The following is a 17,089-nucleotide window of genomic DNA, read 5'->3' as shown; positions in this document are numbered from 1 at the left end:
GGAAATAGCGTCACATAATTTGGAGGGAGGCAGTAGGATATATGGCAAGTCAAGAAACTCATCATATTCATAGATACTCCGGAAGAATGAGAACAATTAATGTTGAATCTCAAACTTTAAATTGTTAATGACTTAAATGAAATATGGGTGACGTATTGCTTGTAGAATTCTCAAGCTATTTAGGAAAAAACTCAAGTGTATTTGTGATACATTAATTAAGTACAGAAGGCTCCATTTATAGGAGCAATGCAGAAGCAATGCATAAGCAATACAGAAGAATACTTAGCCTACTATAAGTGTAATACACAAGTCCTTATTCTAGTTAAACACTACTAGAGTTAACTTATCCTTTAGCTATACATTACAAGAGTTTGATCCCTACTATAACTATACTCAAGTGACCGACTCTAGGCTAAGTCCCTTATCCAGAGATGGATTCTGGAATCTGTCTTGATCTCTATCTTCAACACTTCCCCTCAAGTTCGTGAGTGGTGGAATAGTTACTCCGAACTTGCTTCTAAAACCAGTAAACACCTTCCTTGTCAATGCATTTGTATGTATATCAACTAATTGATCCTTGGACCTTACAAACTGTGTAATCAGTTCTGGCCACCTTTTCAAAATGATAGTCTATTTCTACATGTTTGATCCTGGCATGCGTTAGTGGATTAACTGTCATATATAAAGCATTCAAATTGCCACAATACAGTATAGGCATTATCTTCAAATACACTCCAATGTCATGGAGAATATAGGTGATCCATGTCATTTCAGCTGCAATAGATGCCAATGTTCTATATTCAGCTTCAACACTTGACCTAGCTACTGTAGATTGTTTCTTAGATGCTCAAGAAATGCAATTTGCTCCAAGATAGATGTTGTATCTTTTAGTTGATCTCATTGTAGTGGTACAGCCTGTTACAATCCGTTTTTAACCTTGCGGTAAGAACGTCCCATAATTTGGCTATTTGTTTGAAAACAGAGTCGCCACCTAATTTTTACGGAATTAGGAAACCATTTTAAAAGGTATTATGAAACCTTATTTTTGAAAACCAGAGAAAGTGTAAGGGTTCTAATGATTCCTCGGGGAAGGTATTAAGCACCCCAAGAAATCCACAAATGAGGTTACCGACGGGTTTAAACATTTTTGTGGCTAAAAGAACAAAGTATGTGCAAGAATAAAAGAATGATTTTAAAAAGATTATTTATGTAGTAACAAAATACGGATATCGGTATAGGTATATGAAAGTATATGTTACTAAATGTTAGTATAAAATGATTAGAAAATAATGCTAATTAGAATAGTGTTAAGTGTAAAATAAAGAAAAGATACGATGTTAGTATGAATAACGTCAGTATAAAAATAATGCTAGTGTACGATAAAAGTAATGTTACTTTAATCAGTAAAATAATGTTAATATAACTAGCGAGATAATGTTAGTATAAATAAAAATAATGATAGTAATAAATAAGAATATGTTATAGCAAATAATAAAGTTGCTTTAGCATATTTGGCCCACTACCAGAAAATAGGCCTATAGCAACGGTGCCGTTACCGTTGCAGTAGCTTGTTTTCCCGTTGCTATAGTGATAATGCAACGGTTTTAGTTACTGTTACAACAGCTTGCATTACAATAGGTCTATTGTGACGGTTAATTGTGACGGTTTGTAAAACCGTTGCAATATATTATCCTACCGCAACGGTTTGCTCTTCACGATCATTGCAACAGTTATGTATCTACGGGAACAGATATGAACCGTTGCAATATAGATTTTTGCATCGGTTATTCAACGCTATTGCAACGCTCATTTCTGACTATTCAACTACTGCTTCTTCCTATTGCAACGGTCGTTATAGAGCTAATGCAACGGCTATATAGTATTGCAACGATTATTTTTAGGACTATTGCAACAATTATTAGAATTCTCTTTTGAACGGTATTGTAGGTCTACCGCAACATATATTATGGGGCTACGGTGATTATTGCGGTGCTACTGCAACGAGTATTATGATGCTACTGCAACGGATATTATGGTGCTACTGCAACAGACTATAGAGGGCTAACACAATATAGACCACATATATATCCGACATCACTAAAATAATAACTCAAGATCCGACATCACAACGAAATAATAATTCAAGATCCAACATCATACCAAAATAATAATCTAAGATTCGACATCGTATATACCAAAATAATAATTCAAGATCCGACGTCATACCAAAATACTAATACAAGATCCAACATCGATCGATCATACCAAAATACTAATACAAGATCCAACATCGATCATACCAAAATAATAATCCAAGAGGTCAAGTAATATACATAAAAGCAAAATATCAAGATAATGTTTGACCATTCAAGAGGTGGAACACACAAGTCTTCAATTTTCCAAAAATTAACCCAATCCTCCTTAGTCGATCACGTATCTTCACTTCTTTCATCCCCTTGTTCAATTTCACTACCTACAAAAAATTGATAAGGAAAAATGATTTAGAAAAGCTTTCATAAAAGAATTTAATCTCTCCCTGACATGCATACATACTAATGATGACAAGACTAGAAATGAATATACTCTTGTCATATTCAAAGGTATTAGTGTTCACTTGACAACCATATTCAAACACACCCCTATTCAAACACACACCCTAATGTCTTTGACATGACCATATCTCCGGTATAATCAAAGGTTGCAAAATGAGAGAATGGATGATATATGAATATTTCTCCGCTCAACCAGAACAAGAATAGCAACAGCAGCCACTGCAATGTAGCAACAAGAAGAAGAATGACAAAGAACCAATGACCAAGCGCCAGCAACGACACCCTGATGTATGCCAAAGAAACCACAACGGAACCATCGGCGACAGAACCAAATTAAACAAGGCATGTTTGTGGCCGATGGCACGACACCGACTAATAAAGGAGGGAGTGATAGGCATATTATCATAGTTAGTAGCTATTCTAACAACAACATAGAATCGAAAACTTTAAGATGCGCAAATAGTCTTAGTCATATTCAAAGGTATTAGTGTTCACTTGACAACCTTATTCAAACACACACCCTAATACCTTTGGACACCATATCTACGGTATAATCAAAGGTTGAAAAATGAGAGAATGGATGATATATGAATGTTTCTCCGCTCAACCCGTATAGCCGCGGCCCGTACTTGGCAACAAGACGACAAGCCCGTATGACAATACCGTAACATGCCGGCCATCGGAATCGAAAGACACCGACCAAACAAAAGCCAGTGCTGACGGCAGCAGCGGCACCGGCTAATAAAGGAGGGAGTGATAGGCATATTATCATAGTTAGTAGCTATTCTAACAACAACAAATAGAATCGAAAACTTTAAGATGCTCAAATAGTACTACACATTCGAAGTTAGACCAAATAATACATGCCATTCTTCTTAAACATAATATTAAAAACATGATGACTATTCGGATACTTAAAAACACCGAACTATCAAGAAAATCGGTTAAATTCATTATATAGCGAGATCTTATATGAGGTCCCCTTTAAACATGTACTATTTTACTCGAATATACAAATAGGTATGCACATAGTTATAAACGGCACGTAACATACATATACACCGAAACATGATTCGAAAGAGGATTAGGACATACATTTTAAGACAAATGAACACACATTTTTAACATAAAAAGCAAAGCATAACTTTTTCTTTCCTTCACTTTCCTTTTATCAATACCTTCATCTCAACCTTTGACCTTAAAAAGGGAAAGAAAAGGGACCCCCAAGACACCAGAGAATGCTCATCGGTCATTCCTCCTAGAAAATTAATTCATAAAATGGTACAAACTCCGGAAAGCGAGATGAAACTTCCAACTATTGTTTAGATCGTGGGTACCAACAAAAGCAGGGCATTTGGTCTAGTGGTATGATTCTCGCTTTGGGTGCGAGAGGTCCCGAGTTCGATTCTTGGAATGCCCCTAGTTAATACAAGTTTTTACTTCAATTTTATACTTGCAACTTGCAGCTCTGATCCTTCACTCTATATTCAAATAAAGCGGTATTAATTGCTAACCTAATTCGATTGGCTAGGGATCTCTAAGATACACTTCATATTTCCTTTTAACGCAGCCTTGAATTATCAAAAAAATGCTATAATTTATCCTTTTTAGTTTGCGGATATATATACGGAACACACGTACGTGCATGCAACTTATCAACAACTTTTTTTTTCCAAGTTTTAGTTTAATTTTACCATGTTCATTGTATAGCAATTTGTAGAACCAATATAAGTCGGCTATATACAACGGAGAGAAGAAGTGAGACTAACCTTAATTGTTGCTATCTACTTGTGGGGCGTACGTAGCTTCTCCCGGCCAAGGCGCACACAATGTTGCTAGCATGTACGGACTAATTAATCCTCGCACGTTGGAGTTTTTCAATTACTTTTGAAGTAATGTCTGTAGAATACTCGCAAAGAACCTGCGCATAGTTCTCTTTTGTTCCTCCATTTGTTCCTCCATTTTTTGGATCCTTTCTTGCATTTCTTGCACTACATCATTTGTGGCATTTGAAGTTGGTTCAAAAGTTCCAGCTTTTCCTTTCAAAGAAGTCTTTGTAACCCCCGTCCATATAGTCTTAGACGTCCCGGATGTTCCGGACCCATAATGGTGAGTATGCATCAACGAGTGCGACTACCATCTCGCTTAGTTGTGTTTGAATTTCCTCCATTTCAGCCTAACAAAGACAATCCAACAACCGCACTCAAGCAAACAAAAAAACTAACAATAAATAATAGATTTCAATAAAAACTTGCAATACATAATATACATACAATTTTACTAGTTGTGTCTTCATTTGACTCCTTGTACAAGCGCCCGGGTTTCCTTGCTCTTGTTTCCACAAAGATCTCCTTAAGTGATACATTTCCCTTGGTTTTTTCCTAGTCACATCAAAATGGATATAAAAAATCGCTTAAAATGACAGGTTAAGACTTAATAAAAAAAATAAAATAAGAGAACACACCAATTTATTGCGGACTAAAGCGAAACTTTTTTTGCCGACTGTGTGCGGATTCAACAACTTCTTCCGATTCTCAGCATTTGTTTTAGACATTTTACGCAATAGAGACAAGAAGATAAGAAGAGAAATTACAAGAAAAAAAGCAAAGAGATGGCGTAGCGATACACAGAAGAGAAAGGTAAAAAAAACCTACAACGACAACCATATCGCAGCAAAGAAAGAGAAGACAGAGAGACAGAAGGACACTTGCACCAGAGAAGACAAATGTATTCTGGAAATATATTTTACCTGGAATTTCTCATACTTCCAATATTCGAGGAGCTCTTTAAATTGACATTCCGGAATATGACCTGGCCTTTTTTCCATTATGATTGCATCAGTAACTTTTGGTTTGTAACAAAGTTTCTTCAAGTCACTTTTATGCCTTCTCCAAGCAGCATGAATTGCATTCAAAGTCCACTTTTTGCCAGCTTCAGTAATATCATATTTCTCCTACAATTTTGTGTCATTTTGTTAGCATAAACAATACTTTTAACAGATACTTAAATATTGGAAACTTCAAACCTTGTATATATCCATAAATCATCTTTTGTGTCCATTTTCCTCCAATCAAGTATATCAAATGGGCAAAGGGTCGCGATCCTCGCTAATGTACCGAGGAAGCTACCAAACTCTATTACAACATCTTGATAGGGACCAATAGGTTGATTGAGCCTATTCAGTAGATCAATTTACGCTCGTATCGGCTATGCACACTATGCATTTTGCGTTAACGCCTCTTTTTCTTTTCGAGTCGAAGGGCCTAAAGTTAAAAGAAAATGTAAGAAATTAGAAGCCATGGATGAATTTAATAAGTTCGTAAGCTATGTGTTACCTTCTTCAGATTGTTCATTTGTGGGAGAAATTGTAGAATCCATTTGCATTTCGTCCTCGACGGGCTGTTGCTCCTCGACGGGCTGTTGCTCCTCTACATGTTGCTCTTCTACAAGTTGCTCATTTTGGTTAGCTTGTGGTGCTACCGGTCGTCGTTCTCCAATTAATTCTAGCAGATGATCTCTCTCTCGACCTTATAGCTTGAACAGTTTCGTTTGTGGTTAATAATCGCGTTTTTTATTTGCCAAGGATGACAATGAACCAGGTTTAGCATATGCTGCGGTTTGAGCTCTTTTGCTTCTTGTTGAAGGCCCTTGTTGATTCATGACTATCCGGATCCGTGTAAATCTAAGACTGAACAAGTGAGAAAATCTGGAGGACAAAAATAATAAGCATGATACATATTATTAAAAATCTAATATAACACATGATGAAGATGTTGAAGATCATGATAAGATCACTGATCATGATAAGGTTACTTAGGATAAGTACAATCTTATTATTGTTATTGTTAAGTAGTTGTGATAAGCTTAAGTAATAGAGTTTAGTTAAATGTATAACTCTATCATAGACTAGTTTCCTTCATGCATTAGAAGTGTGCTATACGAGTGGTGCATGTGTATAAACCATCGCTAGCGATGGTAAAAGCATGACAAAGCTAGTGATAAAAGTTGTGAGAAAGCCAGGTGATAGTAGTGATGATTGGGAACAAAAGGATGTGTTCTTTGAAGTTGGATTTAAATTACTCTATCGAAGAAACCATGAGCCAATGTTTCAGGTCTAAGGTGATCACAACACCAACATCTAGATACCATGCTATATCCTAGTGATGTTTGGCATGCCGGACTTGGGCATCCAAACTCTAAGTTTTTAGAAGTTTTAGACAAAAATAAGTGTATCAATATCACTTGTTGGAATAAAAGTCCTACTGTTTGTGTTAGTTGTCAAATGGGAAAAGGTTGTAAATTGCCTTTTGGCTTGAGAAATAAGATTGAAAAGGAACCTTAAGAAAATCAGAATTCTTTGAGGTGTTTGTCAAGTTCCAAAAAATGGTTGAGAAACAGTTTTCTAAAAGCATTAAAGTGTTTCAAAGTGATGGAGGGGGTGAGTTTTCTAGCATTGTAGGAAGCCTGCAATATTTGACACTGACCAGACCTGATATAACTCATGCTGTCAACCTTGCTAGCCAGTTCATGCAGAATCCCAACTCTGTGCACTTTCAGGCTGTCAAGAGGATACTAAGATATGTACAAGGAACTATTTCTCATGGGCTATGTATTATATCTCAGTCCTCATTCAGACTGTATGGCTTCTCAGATGTAGATTGGGCAGGGTGTGCAACAACAAGAAGATCCACCACTGGCTACAGCATATATCTTGGTGCAAATTGTGTATCCTGGTCCTCTAGGAAGCAAAACACAGTTGCAAGGTCAAGTGCAGAGGCTGTGGCAAGGTCAAGTGCAGAGGCTGAATATAGAGCCTTAGCTGCTACAGCAGCTGAACTCACATGGATAACTTATATTTTGCAGGATATTGGAATCTACCTCAAGTCTGCTCCTACACTGTCTAAGAAGCCCAAACATAGATGTAGGATCAAGCATGGTTCTAAGAAGACATATATATAGAATAATCAAGACAGACTTAACCACAGAGTTTTAAGCCATTTCAAACAAGTTCTAAACTTAAAACAATTTCAAACACTACTTAAACAGGTCAGTAGGTTTAACAAGCATTCCAGGTTTCAATCAAGGTTTGCTGTTATCAGCTTTAGTCATTTTTAGTTCTTCAAAATCACCTAGCATATAGCAAGTTTGACAGACTAACAGTAGAGTCTCTAGGACACCATAAACTTGTTCTATTTCCAGAAGTTGCACAAAAAAAAAAAAAAAAAAAAAACCACATATACAAGTAGGAACCTATGGGATCATAATAGTGCATGAATGCTACCCTAAGCTAGGAATGAAATGCCAAGTGTAACATGGTTGAACAGTTTGCAAGGAGGAAAAATGTATGTGAGACAATTCAAATTTCCTAAGCAAAAGAAAGGGGGGGGGGGGGGAGGATCACCTAAGCATGGTGCCAGTTATAAACTATAAGCAATATCAGTGTAAGACACAATGGCAGCTAATACGGACACTATAATCAGGTTGCAAACAGGACGCAGGGAAGGAACAGGATAAAATCACCAACAACACTAATCCTTTGGTCAAGAACATAAGCCCTTCCCTGACAACCTTGAAATCAAATGACAAAGGTTAGAAGTTAAAGCACATTTTAGAAATTCTTAGCATCAGTAGGCTCTATTTTGTCTCTGATTTTAAGACTTAGGGTGAAACAATCAGAGCTACAAGTTCCAAAGTGTCTTATGGCCACGAGTTGAGTATCCTATGGTCAAAACGAGTTCATTTTGCAACTTTTAATCCTCAAGGCCATGCATTGGCTAATTACAGCCTCAATCTACACAAAACAAGTTCTATGGAGTGTCAAATTATAAATTGAAGCAAATTATAACATTAAGAGGCCATTATCATCTAAAATGGATCAGAATAGTCCTCAAACAACACCTAGGTGAACACAGTTTTGTCTTGATAGTTGATTTCAATGCAAGTTTCCAAGAATAAGTAAGTATAGAAGTCAGAAAATAGCAAGGCAATGTACTGGTTTTGTTGGACGAACTTGTAACTTGAAGTGCCAAGATATTTGGATGATTCTATGAATGAGGAATATGCTCAATACATAAATCGAGAGCGACTTGGCATGAAGTTTGATCAACGAGAAGATAAAAACATGAAAAAGTTCAAAGGTCAAATTAAAGATAGACCAAATATTTTGAAGTCCAACATAATTATAACAAAGGAAAATTAAAGGAAAAAATCTCTGCGCATCTATTTACGCAGAAGAAAAGAGATATCGTTTATCAATAACATGATAACAAAGTTTTGCTTCTTGTTCTTAGATTTGAAGGAAAATACCTAAGAGATAGAGTGAAAGACTAGAACACCGAATTTTTGTTGGTCTCTTGTGAAGTTAAAGATTCCTCGGAGAGATATTGCGAAATATGGATACTGCATATGAATATAAGAAAAAAAGACTTAATAAGTTTCTCATCAATAAAAATCTCAAAATGAATATACGAAAGAAAGATAACATAATGTATCATACAGTGTGTGCACTAATTTAGAGACAAACATGAAGGTAAGCACATTAACAGAAAGAGAATAAGAGATAGTAAACGGAGTCCACTTTTCAATTCACATCATTATAAAAGGGAATTTATTATTCACTACCAAAATTGATGAAGGGTATATATTTGTACAAGTTCAAAAGATCCTTTGTCAATCATCGAGCTCCATCCAATCCCAATCGGTATCATCGAACTCGACCTCCTCTTCCGATGTTTCCATAGATACATCTTGTGAATGTTGTGCAAGGGAAGACACATCAATGATATCAACGGAGATCTTCTCTCGACCATCCGACATCGACATCGAGTAATCTTTCGATGAGCCAATGTCATCATTAGGCTCCCTCCAAAATGTTTCTTCAATATTAGGACAATTCTCTTCCTCCAATTCATACAAATCAACCGGACTTTATTTCTTTCATAATAAACCCCTTTCTCAATTGGATCCTCCACATAAAAAACTTGATGCACTTGAGATGCTAGTACAAAAGAATCGTCGATCTTGCGTTTTTTATTGAAGTATACCCGAGTCAACCCATAGCCATCGACTTCATTATGAAACCAATCACATCTAAATAGTACAACACTAAAACAACCCCAATAATCAATCTCAATGATATCTTGAATAACTCCATAATAGGCAACCATTCCATCAACGGGATTTTGGTCTCTGGCACTAGCAAAACTATCAGTTGTTGCTGACAAACTCACTCCACTATTTTGAGTCTTGCATGAGGCATCCCGTTTCATCGTATGAAATCGGTATCCATTGATGAAATATCCAGTATATCTTTTGGCCACTACACTAGGCCCATAAGATAGCCATATTATATGATTGGGCACTTTAATCGTTTTAACTTTCTCTTTTAACCAATCACCAAATTCTCGACTATGAATTCGTGCTTTTGCCCATGCATTTCCTCTACCACGTTTATCAATTATACTCTTATGTTCCCTGCAAGCATGTATGTTATATTAATCATTAGGTATATAAAAATGAAATTTATAACACATTATCATAATAAATAAAGTTCAAAATTCAAATGACTATTTTTTCTTTCTTACTTGATAAACGTCTCTACTTGTTCATCTCGAGTATTGAACAAAGCATACCGATGTGCTTCAACCCAACATGACTATCCATGTCAAATGTCTTGCCTTTCCTTTTCTTCTTACTTCCAATTGGATGGCCTGTCTTAGGAAATATATGTGAAAAATCATTTCCCTTTGTTTGAACATCTTCATCCCCGGTCTGATACCTACTAAATCTTGTCTTCACCCCATCATGTAGGTATCTTGAACAAAAGGTCAAACACTCTTCGGCCAGAAAACTCTCCGCTATTGATCCTTCTGGATTGGATCGATTCCGAACGAACCCCTTATACTTACACATGTTTCTCTCATTAGGATACATCCAACGTAAATGAACCGGACCCCCAAGCTTAATTTCATCTACTAAATGGATAGGTAAATGTGTCATTATATCAAAAAAGGTTGGAGGAAAAATCTTTTCAAGGTCACATACTATATCTATGATTTCACCTTCATTTTATCAAGATCTCTTCTTCTTATAACCTTACTACATATGGTTCTAAAATAATTCCCCAACCTAATCAAGGCCAAAGACACATTCTTGGGTAACACTTTTCTAACCGCAACTTTGAAGCAAGTCTTTGCATTATGAAATGAGCATCATGGCTCTTATAACCTGATACTTTCATCTCCTCCATTTGCACACGACGTGATATATTAGAGGCACACCCTTTTGGTAATTTGACATTTTTTAAAACAGTGCAAAACAACCTTTTCTCCTCTGGTTTCATAGAGAAACAAGCTTTAGCCAAATGAATTTTACCATTCTTATCATCTTTAAATGGTTGAAGCTCCTTGCGTATCCCCATCTCGTGCAAGTCATAGCGAGAATTTACATGATCTTTGGACTTTCCAGGTACATCTAACAAAGTCCCAAGCAAACTATCACATATATTCTTCTCTATGTGCATCACGTCAAGATTGTGCCTCGATTTGTTATGTGCCCAATATGGCAATTTAAAAAATATGGATCGTTTCTTCCATGGACCATCACTCTTCCGAGCCCTTTTCTTTCGACCCTTCCCAAAGACATTATTGAATTCACGTAGCTCTTCAAGCACTTCTATGCCTGATAACGGAGTAGGTGCGGCTTTATGCTCCTCTTTACCATCAAATGATTTCTTATCTCTTCGGAATGGATGATCGGGGAGGTAAAAATGCTCGATGACCCAAGTAACACATCTTACGACTATGTTTGAGATATTGAGAGCAAGTATCATAATTACGGTGTGGGGCATGCCCATTTCCCCTTGGTGCTCCATCCGAAAAGCATTGCTAGTCTTTGGAAAATCACTAATCGTCCACAATAAAGCCGCACGCATTAGAAATGTTTGGTTAGTTTCAGCATCATATGTTTCCACTCCCATTTCCCATAGTTCCTTCAACTCGCAATTAGCGGTTGTAGGAACACATCTATATCGTTTCCAGGAGACGATGGACCTGGAATGATCATTGACAACATTATATACTCCGGCTTCATGCAAATCCATGGTGGCAAATTATAGTTCATTAACATAACTGGCCATGTACTATGGGAAATGCTCATGGTTCGGAATGGATTGAAACCATCACTTGAAAGACCCAATCGAACATTACGAGGATCTTTAGAGAAATCCGGGTGCAATGAATCAAAATCCTTCCAAGCTTCCCCATCAGCAGGATGTCTTAAATTCCCATCTTTGGGTCGTTCGATGCGCATGCCATCTCATGGCTACAGATGTTTCAGAACACATAAATATCCTCTGAAGCCTAGGCTTTAAAGGGAAGTACCTTAAAACCTTTGCTGGGATTTTAGTGTTGTTATTAGTCAAATCATCACGAACATTCTTCCATCTAGAAGAACCACACACAGAGCAATTATCTATCTTCGCATTGTTATTCCAAAATAGCATACAGTCGTTAGGGCATGCATGAATTTTCTCATAACCAAGACCCAAATCTTTTATCACCTTTTTTGCCTTGTTGAAAGACTCGGGTAGCTGAGCAAAGGGAAATGTCTTTTATCAAGTCTAATAAGTCTGAAAAGGCTACATTACTCAACCCGTGAATGCATTTAAACAAGTACAACCGGATGGTGAAACTCAACTTAGAAAAATTCTTACACCCTGGGTACAACTCTTGTTTCCCTTCGTCAACTAATTTGAAAAATCTCTTTGCATCTTCAGATGGTCCCTCTCTCACTCCTTCATGCAGCAGATCACCCTCTACATTCCTAAAAGTATCATAAAGTAGTCCATCGATATCGTCATGCATGTCGGAAGTTTCATCATCATTGGTTGGATGCGGCATATTTGTTGAAGAAAATCCTTCTCCATGGAAAACCCATTTGGTGTATCCATTAACAAATCCATAACCAAACAAGTGATTCTCCACCACCGTTCGAGTATGCCAATACCGATTAAAACACCTTTTACAAGGGCATAGTATTTCATTTCCTTGAGAAGCTCGTTCAAATGCCTTATCAAAAAAATACTTCACTCCATGATCATACTCATTGGTGGATCTTCGGAGATCCATCCAACTTTTATCTATAGTATCCATTGAATATCCTACGTGACACGAGCATAACATCAAAATCAAAATTCAAATAGCAAATTTCAACAGAAATGCATACAAAAAGAGAAAAGTATCACTTTTCCCCATCAACCCAATGTTTTGCTTTGAAGAATGATCCAAGAAAAAGAATAATTCCATGGTTAGACTACATAGAGATCATTTTTTTATCAAATCCACAAACAAATGCAAATGAATTTTTTTCCCATATGATAAATATGTGATTTTTTGGTGGTCGATGATGGCAAAGTAAGATGAAGAAGAAGATAAAATAAAAATTAAAAAGGAAATGCTTAATTAGATTACCCTCCTCACAAAAAAAAAAAAAAAAAAAAAAAAAAAAGGTTACCCTCCTCACGCGCTTCAACTAAGTGCAACACACACATTATACCAACTCAGCAAAAAGTATTCAATAGGTACAGGTTTTGAAGAGTTCGAGTGTCAAATTGAAACAAGATTACATTTTATCACACCCATAAACTAAAATCCACAAACAAATGCGAAGATTTTTTGTTTCCACGAAACCCGAGTTCACAAATTTCAAAAATGATCCAAGAAAATGAAAGAAAAAGGTAAATTCTACAGCTACACTACTTAGATATCCCATTTTTTTTCACACCCAGAAATTAATTCACAACCAAATGCAGTAGATATTTTGTTTCCAAAAAAAAAAAAAAAAAAAAAAAAAAGCAGCATATAGATTCAAGTTGCTTGTACGAAAATCAACAATTCCATAGCTACGCTACATAAAGTTAACATTCTTATCACACCAACAAACTAAAAATCCACAAACAAACTTATAGAATTTCGATTTTTAAAAATACTACAACAATAATACATGTTAGGAGAGACAACGATGAAGACAACGATGATGCAAACTTTGTTGATGCAAAAAGCTAGAACACTAATTAGTCAAGACAACGATGAATTTTGCTTGACAAGCTTCAAATCAATAAATTAGTCACATTGCTAAAGAAAACCCATTGTTAAAAGCTTCAATCGAGAAGAAATATTAGATGAAATGTTTTCAACGATATATTTATTCAGATACGTTCAACTTTTTAGTCATTATTTTTTATTAAAAAATGGGGGTTGGCGGGTCCAATAGAATAAGTGGAGGAAAAAATATTGGGGGGAAATATTGGGGGAAAGAAAACTGTCCCAATAGCTAAATTTTCTTATATGACTGTTGCAATAGAATTATCTATTGCAACGGTTCCAATACCCGTTACTAAATGTACGTCTATAGCATCGGTTATCTACCTAACGCGACAGTTTGATTTTAAAAATGTGCTGTTAGGTCAAAGTGTACTTGCAACGGTTAAAACCGATGCAACATATACTCTATTGCGACGGTTTATTAACTGTTGCTAAAAAACCGTTGCTATAGGCCTATTTTCTGGTAGTGGCCTATTGTGTTAGTATCGATAACTTAAGTAAAATGACATAATAAATATAAAATAAAGGAATAATATTGTGTATATAAAATGTATATCGGTATATATAGAGTAAAGAATGTATCAAAAAGTGTGTAAAATGTTTATCAATATGTATTTGATAAAATAATCTTTAAGAAAAGGGATGAAGCTAATTTGACTTGTAAAAAATACCGTTTGTTTTATTTGAAAAATAATTAAAGAATTGAGAAAACATTACTATACAATAATTAATTTAACAAATGACCAAATGAATTGTAGCAAAGAGTTGATAAAATAGTTATGTATAGAAAAATGAGAGAAAATGTGGTGAGTTTAAAAGAACAAAAATCGATATCAACTTCGAATTGAGAGATGGCCAAATATTTTGCCTAGCATCAAAGATGTAAATTTAACCAGGTGTGTATTTAGTGAATCTGGTAATAAAAACATGTTTACAGCCTAAGTTTTGCCTAAACGAGTAGTGAACTTGAAACAAAGAAATAAACACAAGTAATACTCTTCTGCCCGACATCCTGAAAATAAAGTGTTCACTATACTATGAGTTTATGTTTTGCACAATTTTAAAAGATACGGAAAGTAAATACAAACAGTAGTTCAATAAAGATCTTCCGATTCTTTCCGGGCGTCGTCTTCGAGATGTATCTCCGGGTACCTGCATAAACACTTAGTAAAAATGTTAGTAAAAAAAAAAAAATAACATAGAAATAAATAAAATGCAAACCTTTGACAGAGAACAATTATAAAACATATGATTTTTTTGGGGACAAGATCCTTGATAAAATTAATATATATCCGTCTTTTAAAAATGAAGGCCTAGAAAATCAACGGTTTTTTTTTCATTGGCCATGAATTATTTGTTGGGAACAATATTTACTGATCTACTCAATAGCCATAACACAAATTTTAACCGAATACAAAACCCAGAAAGAGGAAACTCTATAGAATTAAATACACAAATAGAATCAAGAATTTCAAGGAATAAAAATAAAAAGTGAAGATACTATGTAGAAAGGAGAATGGATTTGCCTGGGATAGAGAAAGATAAAACAAGAAATGATTTTCAAACCATATTCACCATCAATTGGATCTCATTCATTTTTCATTGGAGAAAAGAGACAAAAAAAGTAAATATATACCGAGAAAAAAAAGAGAGCAAATATATACAACTTTACTTATACTAAAGAAATAAAGCTAAAATGTAAAAACATGCAGCAAATATAGAAAGATAAAGAGAGAGGATTAAGAAAGAAAAATGAAGTTGGAGCTCCAACTCTTCTACTTTAGCTTTATTTATGTGGTTCAAATGGTGTTTTTCGGTGGATATGATGTGAGGAGTTGTCGGAGATGCAGAAGATTAGGGGGTTCACATTGATGGGATGATGGTGACGCGTAGTGCGGGACAATGGTGGTCTGGTGTGTTCGGCCTTTGGATGAAGAAGGAAAATGGTGAAGCTATGGTGTTGGCAGAAGAAGAGAAAAGGTGTGAAAATCAATTGATTACCTAGACTACTTTGTCCAAATATATGCATACATGCAAAGTGTTTAACAATTAAAAAATGTCTAAGAGTAAGAACAATAAAGTGAATAAAAAATTGTCAAGTAGAGATCCAAAAGTCCATAGGAAAATAGTAGAAAACCCAATTCATAAAGAAAAAAATATGTTTGTAGTATGTGTGAGTATAGAGAAAGATGAAAGTTAGAAAAAATTTAGAAAATATTGTGAGATGGAGACTTTTTTTTATATATATAATTTTTTTAAGGAGGAGAGGTGTCTCTGTGTGTGATGTATAAAAAGACCCGGGAGAGAGTTTTTTCTTCCCAAATCTTCCCCAATGTCAAAGATAAAATCCCATGAATTGAGGGAAATGAAAAAGGTCAAAAGTAGAAAACATGTGGGGCCCGCAGAGAAAAAGAGTGGAGAAAAAATCAGATTTGGGAAATAGGGGTAGGTGAGAATTTAATTGTACGCTGAGAGAATTTTGAGATATCTCCGAATTAACTGTGTTTGTGATAAACTCTTCTAGGATTTTTGTACTGACGGACTGTATTAAATATAACTATACATAAAAAAAATGTAAGTAATAGTATGCAATTAAAAAATGTAAATAAAAATGTGATTGTACTTGAAAAAGTACTTTTTTTTGTAAAAAAAAATGATTACTTACTGAAATAAAATTGCAGTGTTGTGTATGTGCTTGGTGTGAAAAAAAAAACAATGATTACTGAAATTAATTTAAGTGACAATAAATTGATAAAAATCCTAATATTTGCAGAGATAAGGATAATTATCAATAAATTGCTGAAAAATGCAAAAAAAAAAGTGTAAAAAGTGCTATTTTGTGTTTTTTTTTTTTTTTTTTTTTTTTTATAACAATTAGGGCTTCCTGAGACGTTATTTTTAAATATGGTGAGCCAAAATTCGGTGCCAAAAACTGTCCCTCTTTGACCGATGATGATGTAAGAGTCTTCGAGCAAAGAAGTTGACACAGTGACCAATTTTGGTTCGGCTTTGACAAAGATTATTTTCAAAAGCTCTTGCGGCCTATCTCTTGTTCTTGAGTTGGATGAAAGGTAAAGTGCTCCGATGGCGACTGAAGATTATCCATGATAGGATGAAAAGTAAAGTGCTCCGATGGAGACTCAAGATTATCCACGATAGGATGAAAAGTAATGTAATCTGACGGCGACTAAAGATTATCCAAGATAGGATGAAAAGTAAAAATGCTCCAATGGCAGCTGATAATTATCTACGATAGGATGAAAGTAAAATGCTCCGATGGCAACTGAAGGTTATCCACGATAGGATAAAAAGTAAAGTGGAAGATTTTGAATGGTGTGACCGAGCCATAAGGCGCATACGTATCTTATCGGGATGAGAATCAGGTCGAATGTAGTTCCGAAGACTGATTTCAGAGTTCGACGTTATTCCTTGAAA

The 17,089-nt window shown here is 35.4% G+C and overlaps 1 protein-coding gene and 1 non-coding gene across 2 annotated transcripts; both read left to right on the top strand.

Moving 5' to 3' along the window:
* The first annotated feature begins 3,900 nt into the window (after positions 1–3,900).
* Positions 3,901–3,972, top strand: TRNAP-UGG (transfer RNA proline (anticodon UGG)). The gene has a single exon. It is a non-coding gene; the product is annotated as a tRNA-Pro (tRNA).
* Positions 3,973–6,935: 2,963 nt separating this feature from the next.
* On the top strand, positions 6,936–7,511 carry LOC132048941 (uncharacterized mitochondrial protein AtMg00810-like). The gene has a single exon (XM_059439621.1). It carries the CDS (start codon positions 6,936–6,938, stop codon positions 7,509–7,511), a length of 576 nt encoding a protein of 191 aa, XP_059295604.1.
* The last annotated feature ends 9,578 nt before the right edge of the window (positions 7,512–17,089 follow it).

This window comes from Lycium ferocissimum, chromosome 3, assembly GCF_029784015.1.
Source record: "Lycium ferocissimum isolate CSIRO_LF1 chromosome 3, AGI_CSIRO_Lferr_CH_V1, whole genome shotgun sequence".
Lineage (NCBI taxonomy): Eukaryota > Viridiplantae > Streptophyta > Magnoliopsida > Solanales > Solanaceae > Lycium > Lycium ferocissimum.
This window is presented reverse-complemented; position numbering and strand designations above follow the sequence as displayed.